Genomic DNA, 17,500 nt, shown 5'->3' on the forward strand with positions numbered 1-17,500 from the left:
TGGTATCTTGGTATCTTTAAGTATCCTCTTAAAAACATCTATCGCCTGGATAGTAGGGGGGGAGGGGGCGGGAAGATGGGCAGGAAGGGGAGTGGTGTGGAGGGGCGGGCAGGTGTGACAGATAGCGGCAAAGTGGTCGTTCATCTCCTGAGCCGCGAGATTAGCAGGAAGGTGTGAGGTGCAAGGAAGAGATGAAGTGTGCTTTTGTAGGCCACACAAAGCTTTGCTGCTAGCGAACCACTGTCTGTTGTTGGCCTGCTTGAAGTGGTGTATTTTGTCCGGGTAATAGCTTGACTTGGCAGCCTTAATCTCCCTGATCACTCAGTTTCTTAGCTTCCTGTATAGGACCGGGCAGGAGTGGAACGACCACGTCCGCTGATGCATGAGTCTTTTAATGCTGGGCGTCATCCAGGGGACATCAGATGTGTGCACTGTGACGCTCTTGGCTGGGAAGTAGCGGTGGAAGGCTTCTGTGGTGGTGGCGACGTAATTGTGCCATTTTGAGTGGACGTCCTCCACATCCAGCACCTCGGTCCACGGGTGTTGTGTCACCCACTGGCCAAACTCCCTCATGGCTGAGTCAGGCATGGGGCGGTGGGTCTTGGTGACAGCTGGCCGGGGGGTCGAGGTGGTGGGTGTGGGTGTCCACAGTATGGAGAGGTGGGTGCTCCGTCCCACGCACGGAGGAGTCGCCCTATTCACGTGACGCTGGAGAGTCAAGATCAACGGAGCGACATCTTGCGAGTGGCGAAGAACTTGAAGGATACAGGAAGAGACTTTGAACGGATTTGCGTGAAGAAGGACGTTCATCCGGCGGCGAGGAGAGAAACGACAAGACTGAGGACCCGAGAAAATGAGGAGAAGCAGAAACCAGACAACCAGGGAGTGGAAATTACGTATGACTGGCGGCGGCGAGTATTGCTGCGTGTTGTGTTGTGACTGATAGGTATTTCCCAAATTTTGGCATGGAAAGAATTGGAATGGGCAATTGAAAAAATGTGCTTGTAATATCTGTGGTGTGAAAATAAGCTCCAAAGCCCTGAAGTGATAAATGTTGCTTTAGAATTTGACATGATATGGATCACTGAAATTAAGTAACGTTAATTAGTAGCGTGGTAGGTTTTGATTTATATATGAATAAAAGTAAACAAAATAGTCGGAGAGGAGGAATTATGATGTTGGTGAAGTGTGCGTTGGTGCCATATATCACATGTGTCAACATTGCAGCAGAAGGACAAACATGGGTCGAGCTGTCCTGCTGCCCCGGGATGAGGCTTGGCGCCATGTATATCCCACCGGTCGACTCGCCCTACCACGACCCGGCGCTGCTGTGGGAGGGGCAGGTGACCGACTGTGACGGTGCCATAGTGGTCGCTGACTTGAACGCACGTGTGGGTTGCCTACCAAGTAGAAATATTAACGGAAAGAGATGTGAATATAATGGTGTGAAAGATCTTATAAGTAATTGCATGGGCCGGGCAATACCCAACATGTGTGAAGAGAAAGAAATGGTAGTTGCTAACCATTTGAAATATGACGGAAAGCAGCGAGGAGGGAATTTATCTTTTAGGCGTAATGATCGCTGGACATCGGAAATCGACCTGTGTTTATCGACCTGTGTTTAGTTAAGTATAGCAGTTTGAATGTCCTGAAAGACTTATGTACACGCCAAGTTATGTCATACTCAGATCATGCACCACTCACTCTAACAATTAACACTGACGTTTTTAAATGAGTAACGCCATCACGGCTACTTGAGCGCGCCAGTAACTTGGGTCGGACGCTCACACACAGTCCCCGCACCACTAATATCGCGACAGGCCTGCACCATGACAAAGTGGATATAAAATGGTTCGTGACGAGGATGGCGCTGAGTGAGCCGCCAACCCTGGGCGTGGTGAATGAGGAAAGTGTGAAGGACGTGGTTAAGGAAAGCTGCAGGGAAGTTAAAGGAATAGCAAAGGAGTGTAAAAAGATGAATGTCGCGCGTGAGGGAAGTGTAGACCTAAGAAGGAGAAGAGTCATGGAGCAAAATGATTGTGATAAAATTTGGAAAGCAATTAACTGGAAAGGTGAAATTAGAAGTAATGAAGGCAGTACCCAGCCTACTGAGAGTCAATTTAAGATTCATTTTGAGGAATTATTGAATCCAGTGATGGAGGAAGTTGGAGAGGTAAACTTTGAGCAGGCACCAAGTATTCCCATTGTGGTTGATCCTTTCACGTTTAGAGAGGTGGAAACAGCTGTGAGAGGGATGAAAAAAAAGAAGAGTTTTGTTGGAATAAGTCCTGCCCTATTAATGAACTTAAATATGAACTGGTTGATGTTTTTTCTTACAATGTTCAATGTAATTTTTGGTAGTTTGTGTTTCCCACTAGCCTGGTGCTATAGTAAGTTAAGTGTATTATTTAAGTGTGGTGATCGCATGCTTTGTGATAACTACAGAGGTGTTAGTGTAATGGACACCCTAGCTAAACTCTATGACACACTTATTATGAATAGATTGAAAATGTGGATGGATGTGGACAATTGTCAAGCAGAAGCAATGGAGGGAAGAGGATGCCTAGAGCAGATATTTACACTGAGATTATTGTGTGCTAATGTAAAATACAAGAAATTGAAGTTATATGTATTATTTATAGACTATCGTAAAGCATACGATAAAGTACCGAGGTCCAGGCTGATAGAATGCTTAAGATCAATAGGATGTGGAAGAAGGATGTTAAAAGCAATTTATGTTATGTATCGCTGCACACGTAACGTGCTTAAGAGTGCCACGGTGGAGTCGTCAGTGGGAGTAAGGCAAGGCTCACCTTCCAGCTGTCTAATGTTTGTGATTTACATTAACCAGATGATTCGTATGCTGAAGGAACAAATAGCAACTAACAGCTTCTTGGGCGCCCTGCACACAACATCTCGGGATATGTGCATCAGGAAACTCAGAGTTGTCATCGATTATTGCAATGATTATGGAATTGTTCTTAACGAGGGAAAAAAATATATTTTTTTGTTTGAAATATCACTCGTTGTGATAAAGTTCCATTAAAGATCGAGGGACACGTTATTAAGTACTGTGACAGATACAAGTTTTTAAGGGCCTGGTTTACCAACAGCGGTTGTATGATGGACACAAGCTCAAACTTATGTCGTGTTGAATCGAGAATTAAGCCAGTTTACCATACTATCTGTGCCCGACGGAAACGTTTCTTGGAGAGGAAGCTGACTCTATCTACTCGACAGAAGTGATCCATTTCATGTTGTATTTAGTTTATGCAGAGAAGCTAACACCCCTGGTTATAAGTTTATCCAGAGCGCCATACAGTATGATAATCATATAAATCCTCTTGACAGAATAATTAATTTAATTACCAATAAGCCACAAGACGCAATAAAGTATCACACATATAAAACAATATTGAATTCTAGTCTTGGTGTCCATAATATTTATTCAGATGACATATATGTCCTTGATTTTACACGTTTGGCGTTTACTAGAATTCGACTGATGTCTCATGACTTAAAGATCGAGACCGGCCGTTGGAGTCGCATCTCGCGGGACTTGCGCGTGTGTGCATGTGACGGGCAGGCAACACAGACTGACCAACATGTACTGCTGGAGTGCGTACTGACGAGACAGGTCAGGCAAAAATATATGATAAGCAAACAAAATTTAGACGAGTTATTTAAAGGAACAGAAGACGTAAATGTTTTGTGTAGGTACGTGTGTGAAGTGTTGAATAGTTATGGAAACTAAAAAGAAAACAATACTTAATTAGAACTACTTATTGCATTAATATTGGTCAAATTGTGTTAGACGTTATGCTGAGTTATGTATCTATGTTAGTTATAGCATTGCTGCTAGTAAGTGTTTCCTAATGCTGGTTACTTTGAATCGCCTAATTCTTAAACAATACTTAGGTGAAAGTGTTGTTATTTATGTTTGTAAATGTATGATTCTTTATTTGGACCACTGGCAAATTTTGTACCTTTCACTTTACTGTATGAATAATTTCTTTGGTCAGTAAAAGTAACTAACTATCACGTTGGGCGGCGGGTGACCGGACCCTCGCATACGACGCAGGAGGTAGTTGCGTTCGTACGTTTGCACGGCAGCACACATTATCCTTTATGTGTCGACACGCACTCGCTAAATGTGTTCACAAGTACAACAATCTCACCAGGGCGAGCCTAAAACTAAAAACTAAGAGTTGAAAACTGAAAAAACCGAGGTCACTATCAATAGGGGGCGGGGAAGGCAGGAAGGCCAACATGCTGGCCGAGGCTGCTCTAGAGCGACTAAGGTCACACGTTCTTTCCTTTCCCATGTGAGTGTGTGTGTGTGTGTGTGTGTGTGTGTGTGTGTTATAACAGGACAAGTGGCATTAAAAAGCACATAATTTAGCGACAAGCATTGCACGACAACATTACTGCGGTGATTAAAAGTACTCATGTAAAATGCTACGTGGCATCATACAAGCCAGGAAGGAGGGGAGCGAGGCCCAGTGACCTTCAAAACAGCTGACTGACTGACAAGAACCAAAGAGAGAGAGAGAGAGAGAGAGAGAGAGAGAGAGAGAGAGAGAGAGAGAGAATATTGTACTGTACAATTTTTTGTTTGTTATTTCCATGAATAAATTACGGTGTCCATGAATAGTATTTTTATCTGTAATCCTACACAAACGCAAACACACACACACACACACACACACACACACACAAACACACACACACACACACACACACACACAAACACACACACACTCATACACACTGATAACAATAAAAATAATAAAAAAATATGAATCGAGGAAAGATGGTAAAGCAGAAACGGAGGATTGCAAAGAAATAGTATTAGTAGTAGTAGTAGTAGTAGTAGTAGTAGTAGTAGTAATAATAGTAGTAGTAGTAGTACTAGTAGTAATAGAAGCAGTAGTAACAGTAGTCGTAATAATAATTATAGTATTAGTAGTAATAGTAGTAGTATTCATAATAATACTAAAAGTAGTCGTAATAATAATATTCGTAGTAATACTAGTAGAAGTAGTACTAGTAACAGTTATCGTAATAATAATAATAGTAGTAGTAGTAGTAGTAGTAGTAGTAGTAGTAATATAAACAGTAGTAACATTAGTCGTAATATTATACTACTAATATTATACTACTACTACTACTACGATTGCTACGTAATCGTAGTAGTAGTAGTAATATTAGTAGTATTCATAATAATACTAAAAGTATTCGTAATAATAATATTCGTAGTAATAGTAGTAGAAGTAACAGTAATCGTAATAATAATAGTAGTAGTAGTAGTAGAGTAGTAGTAGTAGTAGTAGTAGTAGTCGTTGTAGTAGCATTAGTAGTAGAAGTAGTAGTAGTAGTAGTAGTAGTAGTAGTAGTAGTAGTAGTAGTAGAACTAATAATAGTATTAGTAGCAGTAGTAGAAGTAGAACGACTATTAGTAGTAGTAGTTTTTTTTTATGTAGGAGTGGCAATGGCCAAGGGCAACAAAAATCTAATAAAAAAAAAAAATGCCCACTGAAATGGCAGTCCCATAAAAGGGTCAAAGCAGTGGTCAAAAATTGATGAATAAGTGTCTTGAAACCTCCCTCTTGAAGGAATTCAAGTCATAGGAAGGTGGAAATACAGAAGCAGGCAAGGAGTTCCAGAGTTTACCAGAGAAAGGGATGAATGATTGAGAATACTGGTTAACTCTTGCGTTAGAGAGGTGGACAGAATAGGTGTGAGAGAAAGAAGAAAGTCTTGTGCAGCGAGGCCGCGGAAGGAGGGGAGGCATGCAGTTAGCAAGATCAGAAGAGCAGTTAGCATGAAAATAGCGGTAGAAGACAGCTAGATATGCAACATTGCGGCGGTGAGAGAGAGGCTGAAGACAGTCAGTTAGAGGAGAGGAGTTGATGAGACGAAAAGCTTTTGATTCCACCCTGTCTAGAAGAGCAGTATGAGTGGAACCTCCCCAGACATGTGAAGCATACTCCATACATGGACGGATAAGGCCCTTGTACAGAGTTAGGAGCTGGGTAGGTGAGAAAAACTGGCGGAGACGTCTCAGAACACCTAACTTCATAGAAGCTGTTTTAGCTAGAGATGAGATGTGAAGTTTCCAGTTCAGATTATAAGTAAAGGACAGACCGAGGATGTTCAGTGTATAAGAAGGGGACAGTTGAGTGTCATTGAAGAAGAGGGGATAGTTGTCTGGAAGGTTGTGTCGAGTTGATAGATGGAGGAATTGAGTTTTTGAGGCATTGAACAATACCAAGTTTGCCCTGCCCCAATCAGATATTTTAGAAAGATCAGAAGTCAAGCATTCTGTGGATTCCCTGCGTGATATGTTTACCTCCTGAAGGGTTGGACGTCTATGATAAGAAGTGGAAAAGTGCAGGGTGGTATCATCAGCGTACGAGTGGATAGGACAAGAAGTTTGGTTTAGAAGATCATTAATGAATAATAAGAAGGGAGGTGACAGGACAGAACCCTGAGGAACACCACTGTTAATAGATTTAGTAGAGGAACAGTGACCGTCTACCACAGAAGTAACAGAAGTAATAGAACGGTCAGAAAGGAAACTTGAGATGAAGTTACAGAGAGAAGGTTAGAAGCCGTAGAAGGGTAGTTTGGAAATGAAAGCTTTGTGCCAGACTCTATTAAAAGCTTTTGATATGTCCAAGGCAACAGCAAAAGTTTCACCAAAATCTCTAAAAGAGGATTACCAAGACTCAGTAAGGAAAGCCAGAAGATCACCAGTAGAGCGGCCTTGACGGAACCCATACTGGCGATCAGATAGAAGGTTGTGAAGTGATAGATGTTTAAGAATCTTCCTGTTGAGGATAGATTCAAAAACTTTAGATAGGCAGGAAATTAAACCAACAGGACGGTAGTTTCAGGGATTAGAACGGTCACTCTTTTTAGGAACAGGTTGAATGTAGGCAAACTTCCAGCAAGAAGGAAAGGTAGATGTTGACAGACAGAGCTGAAAGAGTTTGACTAGGCAAGGTGCAAGCAAGGAGGCACAGTTTCGGAGAACAATAGGAGGGACCCCATCAGGTCCATAAGCCTTCCGAGGGTTTAGGCCAGCGAGGGCATGGAAAACATCATTGCGAAAAATTTTAATAGATGGCATGAAGTAGTCAGAGGGTGGAGGAGAGGGAGGAACAAGCCCAGAATCGTCCAAGGTAGAGTTTTTAGCAAAGGTTTGAGCGAAGAGTTCAGCTTTAAAAATAGATGTGATAGCAGTGGTGCCATCTGGTTGAAATAGAGGAGGGAAAGAAGAAGAAGCAAAGTTATTGGAGATATTTTTGGCTAGATGCCAGAAGTCACGAGGGGAGTTAGATCTTGAAAGGTTTTGACATCCACATTAATCCGCCTGTCTATATCCTCACCGGAACAGAGGGCGGAGCTTCAGGTTTCGGAAGCTCTCTATACAACTGATTTTTGGGTCTTGTCGAGTTGATTACCGTTTGAAAAATGGGTGGGTTTTGTAGCCTTTTGTGTGAAACATCTACATATTTAATAGGGAGGCAAATATTGAACATGTCATGAACTTTATCAAGGAGTCTTTTCAAGCTGGAGTCCACGGCCTGTCAAACGAGGGGAGACCACTGCACTGTGTACTGGTGGGCATCTTTTCCGCCAAAGAAATCATTGCCAAAAAAGCATACGGTCCACGCACGCACGCACGCACACCCACACACACACACACACACACACACACACACACACACACACACACACACACACGTTTAAATGTCTCTCAAACAGCTGGCGTTTTAAAAATAACTGTGGGTAATGTAACAGCTGAAGCAGTGAATGACACGCAGTGTACTTGACGCTGCCCACATCTCATGCACTGCCTTCCTACATGGGCATCTACATGGCCGTCTTTTTAACCAAAGCAACAGGACGGCAAAATAAAATTCTTCGCTGTACATTTTCCGTAAAGAGGTTTGAGTCTGCTTCCAAAGCTTCCTCAGCCTTCAGTATTTGCAGGTTTCCCTTCATTGATAAGTACTTCACATTATTATTAATACATCAAAATCTTGGACATAATGCAATATTCAAATTGGCAGAAAATGTTTCTCACACGAAAAGTAACAACGTTAACCTTATTTGTGCGATACTGACAACAATATTATTCACAAACAGTGTGACATGTTGGACCTAAACTGTTGTGAACAGTTTGCCTCTTGATAGACAAAGTTCTTCTTACAACTGATAAAATGTTCAAACAAAAAACAGGTTAAAAAGTAACCACTTCATCAACAAAAGCTGTGATTTTGATGCTATTTATTGCAGTCATCGCATTTGTTGTTGTTATTAGTATTATTGTTATCACTATCCTTGTTGTTATTGTTATTATCATCATTATTCTATTATTATTTAAGTTAGTGTGAGACACTTGTATTAGTGTTTACCTTCTCTGTAGCGGCGAGGTACTGTCGCTGTACAGTACAGTTCATTATGATGTTGTACATTATAATTTGTTTGCACTCCTGCCCTCTGCTCTACTGTACAATGCACCGTCAGAGAGCCTCGGCTCACGTGACTGAAATACTTTGTATTGTGCTCACCAATACAGGTTTGCTTACCTGCTTATTTACTTAACTACTTACTTACTGACTGACTTACTTACTTACTTGCACACACACACACACACACACACACACACACACACACACACACACACACACACACACACACAGTCAAGTCTTGCCTCGTGTTGTCTTGTCAAATGGTTTGGCCACAACACACGTGCCATGCCGTGTGTCACAGTGTCTCTTACTCCCATCCACCTCTTTGTCTTGTCCCCACATCCCGGTGCTCACGCCGGCCACTTCAAGGCTCAACTCCCTCCCTCCCGCACTGAGCCTTGCAGGCCACGTCTCTCCTGCCCTGCTCCTCACTCGGGAAATTTCTTTGCAGGCTGCTGGCGAGAGGAACTGCCGTCCCAAGCCCTCCACCATGGCCGCCGCTCCGAAAGTTTGCGTCCGTCGCATTAAGCTTATCTGTCTCATGGAGAACGCAGGCAAGGACGTCTTGACCTTCGTGTTGAAGCGCGGCGCGCTGAACGCCCCCGCCACGCCGCCGGGCAAGTCCCTCACTGACTATCTTGACAACCTCCCTCAAGGCTCGACAGCCAACTATGGGAGAATGAGTAACAAACAAAAAAAAGCAGCAGTGAACCACACCGATCGCCGCCAAGCACAACGCTTCCCTTTATGGGACAATTTTGATTTGACTTTGCTCTGCAAAGCAATAAAGCTGACGTGCGAAGGCGTGGCGAGAGATGGCGATCCCGAATGGCGGAACCAGAACTCCCTGGAGGGATTGGTAACGAAAATCAAGGATGAGAGGAATGAACTCTTTCATGAAGTGAAATCTTTCAGCGAGGCAGAGTACCAGCACAAAGTCAACGAGTTAGAACACCTCTTTATCCGAGTCCTCGCCGCAGCCAAGACCAAATACTGCATTCCTGACGCAGAGGTGACACCCGTGCAGGACAACGCCCGGCAGGTCACTGATACCTTCAGAAAAACAGGAATGGAGAAAGAAATTTTAAAAGATTATTTCAGTATCATGCACCAAGAATTTATGAGAGACAGTCAGACCCACCTCAAAACATCCTATGATCGAATGCAAACCTTTGATCCTCTGTCCTTCCTTACCGACTCACCAAACCACTGCCATCACATCCAGGACATTTTCTGCAAGATGTCCCTCGTGGAAGGAAGAGGACACCTTCAACAGAGGCGAGACATCGACACTTGCGACGTGCTGACGGTGACGCGCCGCGCGGGACAGAATCCACAGCCGTCCACATCCTCATCGGCCACGCCGCCCACGCACGGCGCCAAGCCACAGCTCATCCTGATCAGGGGCGTGGCAGGAAGCGGCAAAACGACCCTGCTCACCTTCCTTGTCTCAGAGTGGCTTCAGGAGCCCGGCGCCTGCACCATCAAACACCTGGACGAGTACGACATCGTGGTGCGTGTCTTGTGCCGCGATGTCTTGTGCCCATCTCTCCAGAACTTCCTCAAAGTGATCCTCCCAAACCATTTTGCTGTGATGGACGAACACCTCATCCCCCTCCTACAACAAAGCAAGGTTCTCTTCCTGATTGACGGCCTGGACGAACTGTCGCCAGGCACTCCTTCACACAGCCTTGTGAAGGACATCATCAACATCTCGAAATACTCGCCAGGCTTCACACTCGTCTGCACATCGCGGCCCGAAACAGTGCAAGACTTCCTGGCCAAATTACCTGATGGTTATGAGGTGTGGGACATGGAGATGAAAGGTGTTAGCCATGAACAAAGAATTCATTTTGTCATGAAGCATTACAACAGCTTCCCAGACAAGGGGAACAAAGACCCTGAGAGGCTTGAGTACCTCATGAAACACATTGGCTGGAAGGATTATCTCGGCCTGCCATTAAATTTATTGTTCGTGGCAACACTTTTCTACATCGATCAAGACAAGATCAAAATCACCACCACCCAGACCAGCCTGTACGTCACCATAAGAGATTGGTGCATAGAAAAACTGCAGGCCAGACTCACAGATCATCCACGAGACACAAAGACCCGCGAGGTCCTCATCTCTATGGTTCTACAAGATATATACGACATGTCATTGCAAGGTCTTCTACAAGACCGACTGACTCTGTCAAAACAGGAAGAGCAGAAGCTGATTTGTTGCTGCCTTGGAAAAGGATTACCCAGCAAGGAAGTCATCCCAGCGTTTTTCAATCTTCAAGACACCAGTGACAGGCTGGGGCACCATCAGAAGTACGCAGCCCCACACAAGAGCCTACAGGAATTCTACGGTGCATCAGCAATCGTCCACAAGCTGGTGGAGGACTCACACTCAGCAAACATACGACGCATGCTTCACGACCCGCCGCCAGAACAGCTCCGGAACTTAAGGAACCTGCTGCTACACGTGGCAGGTCTCCTCTGCCACCCTAACACACCACCTCGTGCTGCAGCCATACAAGTAAGTTGACTATTCATCCTCTTTTCCTCATATTTGATCCTTCCATAGCTGTCTCAGGGGAACCTGCACCACTGTCAACCTCAATTTTGATCCTTACTAGTCATTAGCAAAAAGAGTACAAGAAATTATTGTAGTGACTACACGCACAGGAGGTGAAGGTGGTGGTGGTGGTGGTGGTAGTGGTGGTGAAGGTGGTGGTGGTGGTGGTGAAGGTGGTGGTGGTGGTGGTGGTGGTAGTGGTAGTGGCATCTGTAGTAATCAAAGTAACTCTACACACACAGGAGGAGGTTGTGAAGTGATTGTGGTGAAGGTAGTGGTGATGGTGGTGGTGGTGGTGGTGGTGGTGGTGGTGGTGGTATTAATCATAATAACTCAACACATACAGGAGGTGGTGGTAGTGGTGGTGGTGGTGGTGGTGGTGGTGGTGATGGTGGTGGTGGTTGTGGTGGTGGTGGTATTAATCATAATAACTCAACACATACAGGAGGTGGTGGTGGTGGTGGTGGTGGTGGTGGTTGTGGTGGTGGTGGTATTAATCATAATAATCAACACATACAGGAGGTGGTGGTGGTGGTAGTGGTGGTGGTGGTGGTGGTGGTGGTGGTGGTGGTACTAATGCTAGTAACTCTACACACACAGGAGGTGGTGGACCTGCTGGCGGAGACTGGTGTGAAAAGGTGTGGTGATTGGCTGTCCATGCTGGAGGACACTGAAGTGAACAGGACTGCCTTGGATTGTGTTGTCAGACACATTACAAGTGATGAGTGGGAGGAGGTAACAATAACAGACAGCACCATCACCAGTGCCAGGGCCCTCCTCCCCCTCATCCCCTCCAAGGTGGTACGGATACAGCTAAGCAGGAAGGAATCAGACGTGCAGGGGCTCATCTTTGAACACCTCAAATACACTGAGCTATCCCTGCACCACCAATACAGGCATCCAGACCAAGCCACTCTCTGTGACTCCTTGCTGCGTGCCATGCCCAGGTGGGTCTGTCTGTGTGTGTTTGTTTGTTTGTTTGTTTGTTTGTTTGTTTGTTTGTTTAGTTAGTACCTGCACACACACACACACACACACACACACACACACACACACACACACACACACACACCGTTATCATTATCATAGTCATTCTTTTCACAAGTATTATCATAATTACTACAATTAACATTGTCATGACCATCACTGCCACCATCACAACAGTCATCAATGCATTATTGTTGTCACCATCAACAAAACTGAAGTAAAGCCTAACCATTCATTAACAACTACAACTGTGTTCAAATAACCAACCCTCTGGAATGTTTGTTACCTTTGACTGTAGCACAGAATGTGACAGTGACTGTCAGGACGGTGAAGATGATGATAGTGATGACGATAGTGATGATGATGGTGTTGTTGTTGGTGGTGGTGGTGGTGGTGGTGGTGGTGGCGGTGAATATGATGGTGGGGGTGATGGCAATAGTGAACATGATGGTGACGGTGATGGTGGTGGAGATGATTAGGCTTAGGATAACATGCACTCAGAATGAGGTAAATCTGCATGCAAACATGCACCAGAAAAAGGTAAAATAAGCACTGAAACAACCACTCATTTCCTAACAAAGGTATCATTAATAATAATAGGCTAATACTTTTAGCTTAGTGGAATTGATAATAACATGAGTTTTCTGCAGTGATTTACCACAAAGACTTACTTTTTTGTAAAAGTCGTGGCTGACATGAAAAGAAAAGAGGCAGACAAGTTTTTGGTGTACAAAGTAGCAATACACCTCCTTACACCGCATTAACCGAGTGTAGGACTGCCGCTTATCAAATGTGTAGCCTGATCCTGTTCAAAACATGTCTTTCAATTACTCATTATGACACTTACAAGAAATTATAACTGAAAATACTATTACATATAGAATACTCTTCATAAACACCTAACAACTCAGAAATATGCCGCACTAGGGAAAAAAAGTTACAAATATGCACTTCTGTTTAAATGTGGTCAAAACATGCATTTGCTTGTGCACACATGCAAGGGTATAACTGTCCTAAGGCTGGTGATGATGGTGAACGTGTTAGTGATGGTGATGGTGATGGTGGTGCTGAGGGTGACGGTGGTGGTGGTGACGGTGCTGGTGGTGGTGGTGGTGGTGGTGATGATGATAAAGATGGTGATGGAGACGATGACAAGGCAAAGAGTAAGAGGAAGCGGGAGGAGGAGAAAGAGGAGGAGGAGGAGGAGGAGGAGGAGGAGGAGGAGGAGGAGGAGAAGGAAAAAAGTGAAGGAACAAAGAAAGAATACAAAGGAAGACCAAACAGCAACAGACCATGAGGTCCTTACTGGGCTGTTTGGGTAACTATTCTACTCTATTAGTGAGAGAAACAGGATAGCACTGGAGGAGGAGGAGGAGGAGGAGGAGGAGGAGGAGGGTGAAAGTGAAAGAGAAGCAGAGGTGGACAAGGATGAAGATTAAGAAGAAAAGGAGGAAGAGGAGGAGGAGGAGGAGGAGGAGGAGGAGATGAAACCTGCAAATTAAATAGTAGTGAAGATGATGTTACTACTACTACTATTACTACTATTGGTATTAATAATAATGATAATAATAATAATAATAATAATAGTAATAATAATAATAATAATAATAATAATAATAATAATAATAATAATAATAATAATAATAACAACAACAAGCAGGATCTGTGAAACTTTCATGGCAACTTTCACCGTTTTGGCAACGCTGCCTTGATTCCTCCCTCCCTCCCTCCCTCACCCGGTCACTCCTCACTCCCTCCCCCACACGGGCTCCCAACCTTCCACTGTCATACATACATACATACATACATGCACACATATACAAGAAATAGAAGGAGGAAGCGCATGAAAAAAAAGAAAGAAAAGAAAAACAAAGATAGAGACCAATAATAGAATGACAGTGGTGATGACAGTGGTGGTGACAATGGTGGTGATATTGATGATCGTGGTGATGACACTGGTGACAGAGGTGATAACAGCTGTGGTGACAGTGGTGGTGACAGTAGTGGTGACAGCAGTGATGACAGTGGTGATGACAGTGGTGGTGAAAGTGGTGATGACAGTGGTGATGAAAGTGGTGGTGAGATTGGCAGTAATAGTGGTGATGACAATGGTTGTGAAAGTGGTGGGGATAGTGGTGGTGATATTGGTGGTGACACTTGTGGTGATAGTGGTGGTGACAATGGTGATGACAGTGGTGGTGACGATGGTAGTGACAGTGGAAATGACAGTGGTGGTGACATTGGTGGTGAAATTAGTGGTGACACTGGAGGAGGAGGAGGAGGAGGAACACGAGAAGGAGGAGGAGGAGTAAGAAGAGGAGTAGAAGAAGAGGAGGAGGAAGAGGAGGAGGAGGAGGAGGAAGAGGAGGAGGAAGAAGAGAAAAAGGAGGAGGAGGAGAAGGAAGAGGAGGAGGAGGCGGAGGAGGAGGAGGAGGAGGAGGAGGAGGAGGAGGAGGAGGAGGAGGACAAGGAGAATGATGAATAGGAGGGAGAAGAGGAGGAGGAGGAGGAGGGAAAGGAGGAGGAGGAGGAGGAGGAGGAGGAGGAGGAGGAGGAGGAGGAGGAGGAGGAGGAGGAGGAGGAGAAAAAAAAAGAGGAGGAGGAAAAAGAGGGGGAAGAAGTAGTACTAGAAGAAGAACAAGAACAAGAACAAAAGTAAGAAGAAGAAGAAGAAGAAGAAGAAGAAGAAGAAGAAGAAGAAGAGGAGGGGGGATGGAAGGAAGAGAAAGAGAAGGAGGAGCAGGGAAAGGAGGAGGAAGAGAAGGAGGAGGGGAGGAGGAGGAGGAGGAGGAGGAGGAGGAGGAGGAGGAGGAGGAGGAAAAAAAAGAAGAGGAGGAGGAGGAGAATAAAAAGAGGAAGGAGAGAGAGGAAGAAGAGGAAGAGGAAGTGGAGGAGGAGGAAGAGCAGGAGGAGGAGGAGAAAGAGAAGGAAGAGAGGAGAAGGAAGAGAGGATAAGTAGAAGAGGAAGAGGAAGAGAAGAGGAGTAAGAAGACAAAGAAGAACGCGAAAAAGAGGAAGAAGAGGAGAAAGAAGATGAAAAAGAAAAGAAGGAGGAGGAGGAGGAGGAGGAGGAGGAGGAGAAGGAGGAGGAGGAAAGGATGAATAAGAAGATGAGGAAGAAGCGGTGAAAGAGCAGGAGGAGAAAGAGTAAAAGGAAAAGGAGGAGGATAAGGAAGAGGAAAAAAAAAACAAGAGGAAGAAGAGGAGGAAAAGGTAGTTGAGGAGGAGGAGGACGAGGAGGAAGAGGAAGAAAAAGTAGGAAGAGGAAGAAGACGAAGATGAAAAAGTGAAAGAGGAAGAAAACTTGAAGGAGGAGGAGTAGCAGAAAGAGGAGGAGGAGGAGAAAGAGGAGGAATACAAAGGAATACAAAGGAATACAAAGGAAAGCCAAACAGCAACAGACCTTTTGGTCCTTGCAAGGCTGTTTGGTAACTACTTCTAACTAGCTACAGTGAAGAGAGACAGGACAGCATAGCAGAAGACAGGACAGCATAGCAGAAAATACCTCCAGCTTGCGCTGGCATGGAAATAGTTGGGAAAAGTACCATGCAGTATGGAAAAACTGACATGGAAATTTTCATAGGAAAGGATGAAAGGAGGTTCTACTATTCACCCTACGGTGAACTCTATACGCCTATCTGAAAGTTAATACAAGTTATATTAAAAATGGTGTCTGTTGAATAAAAGTTTAATAATGAATTTAGTAATTATTCGGACAAGAAGAGAGCTTGTTGGGGATTTGCTTTTAAATATTTGTCTATTTTATTTTTGAATGATTCAATCGTATTGCTGTTCACAATTTCGGCAGGAAGTTTATTCCATATATTTACTATACGATTAAAGAAGAAATGTTTAGCCTCGTGGGATTTAAAACGTTTGGGTATAATCTTGAATCCATTATTTCTTGTTAGGTTAGAATGATCAATGGTAAAATATTTATGTGCATCAATGTTACTAAATCCTTTGAAAATTTTGAACATTTCAATTAGGTCTCCTCTTATCCTGCGCTTTGTTAAACTAAATAGGTTTAGTTCTTCCAGTCGTTCCTCGTACGGCTTATTGCGCAATCTTGGAATCATCTTTGTGACTCTGCGCTGTATCTTTTCTAGGGAGGAGGAGGAGGAGGAGGAGGAGGAGGAGGAGGAGGAGGAGGAGGAGGAGGAGGAGGAGGAGGAGCAGGAGGACGAGGAGGAAGAGGAAGAAAAAGTAGGAAGAGGAAGAAGACGAAGATGAAAAGGTGAAAGAGGAAGAAAACTTGAAGGAGGAGGAGTAGCAGAAAGAGGAGGAGGAGGAGAAAGAGGAAGAGGAGGAGGAGGAGGAGGAGGAGGAGGAGGAGGAGGAGGAGGAGGAGGGGGAGGAGGTGAAGGAGGAGGAGGAGGAAGAAGAAGAGGAGGAGGAGGTGAAAAAAGGGGAAGGGAAGGAATAAGAGGATGAATATAAAGAACTGTAAGAGTAGGAAAAAAAAAAGGAGAAGGAGAATGAGGAGGAGGAGGAGGAGGAAGAAGAAGAGGAAGATAAAAGAGAAAGAAGAAGAAAAAAAGGAAGAAGAGAAATAGGAGGACGAGGAGGAGGTCTAGCAGAAAGACGAGAAAAGGAGGACGAAAAGAAGGATGAGAAGGAGAATGAGGAGAAAGACGAGGAGGAGGAAGAATAGGAAGAGGGAGAAGAGGAAGAAGAGAACGAGGAGGAGGAGGAAAAGGTAGGAGAAGGAAGAAGAAAAAGGAAGAGGGAAAAGAGGAGGAAGAGAACGAGGAGGAGGAGGAGAAGGAGGAGGAGAAAGAGGAGGAAGAGGAGGGTGAAGATGAAGAAGAAGAAGAGTAGGAGGAATACAAAGGAAAGCCAAACAGCAACAGACCTTTTGGTCCTTGCAAGGCTGTTTGGTAAGAAGAGGAGGAGGAGGAGGAGGAGGTGGTGGTGGTTGTGGTGGTGGGAAAAGAGGAGAAAAAAGAAAGAAGAGAACGGGGAGGACGAGGAGGAAGAGAGGGTGGTGAGAAAAGAGGAGGAAAAAGAAGAAGAGAACGAGGAGGTGGAGGAAGAGGAGGAGGAGGAGGAGGAGGAGGAGGAGGAGGAGGAGGAGGAGGAGGAGGAGGAGGAAGAATAGGAGGAATATGAGGTAGGAAAAAGAGAAGAAAAGGAAGAAGAGAACTAGGAGGAGAAAGAGAAGGAGGAAAAGGAGAAGAAGAACTAGAAGGAAGGAGAAAAAAATGAAAGAAATGGATGAGGAGGAAGAGAAAGAGGAGGAGGAGGAGGAGGAAGACGAGGAGGGGGAGGAGGGGGAGGAGGAAGAGAACGAGGAGGAGAAGGAGAACTAGAAGGAAGGCGAGAAAAGGAGGAGGAAGAGGAAAATGCTGAAGAAGAACAGGAAGAGGAGTAAGAGGAGGAGGAAGAGGAAGAAGAGGAGGAGGAGGAGGAGGAGTTATCTTTATCAATACTATTATGAAACAGTGAATAAAGAAATTAATAAATA

General features: G+C 44.5%; 1 protein-coding gene and 1 long non-coding RNA gene across 2 annotated transcripts in view; one reads left to right on the plus strand and one right to left on the minus strand.

Moving 5' to 3' along the window:
* Positions 1-17,500, minus strand: part of LOC135099335 (uncharacterized) — a 72,978-nt gene that overhangs the window by 30,936 nt on the left and 24,542 nt on the right. The gene's annotated exons all lie outside the window — the stretch shown is intronic.
* Positions 1-17,500, plus strand: part of LOC135099334 (uncharacterized) — a 40,319-nt gene that overhangs the window by 9,497 nt on the left and 13,322 nt on the right. Inside the window, exons 4-5 of the mRNA XM_064001708.1 lie at positions 8,935-11,007; positions 11,647-11,993. Coding sequence (XP_063857778.1) covers positions 8,974-11,007; positions 11,647-11,993 — 2,381 coding nt within the window. The 5' untranslated portion in view covers positions 8,935-8,973. The remainder of the gene's footprint in view (positions 1-8,934; positions 11,008-11,646; positions 11,994-17,500) is intronic.

The sequence above is a fragment of the Scylla paramamosain genome, unplaced genomic scaffold, assembly GCF_035594125.1.
Source record: "Scylla paramamosain isolate STU-SP2022 unplaced genomic scaffold, ASM3559412v1 Contig119, whole genome shotgun sequence".
Taxonomy (NCBI): Eukaryota; Metazoa; Arthropoda; class Malacostraca; order Decapoda; family Portunidae; genus Scylla; species Scylla paramamosain.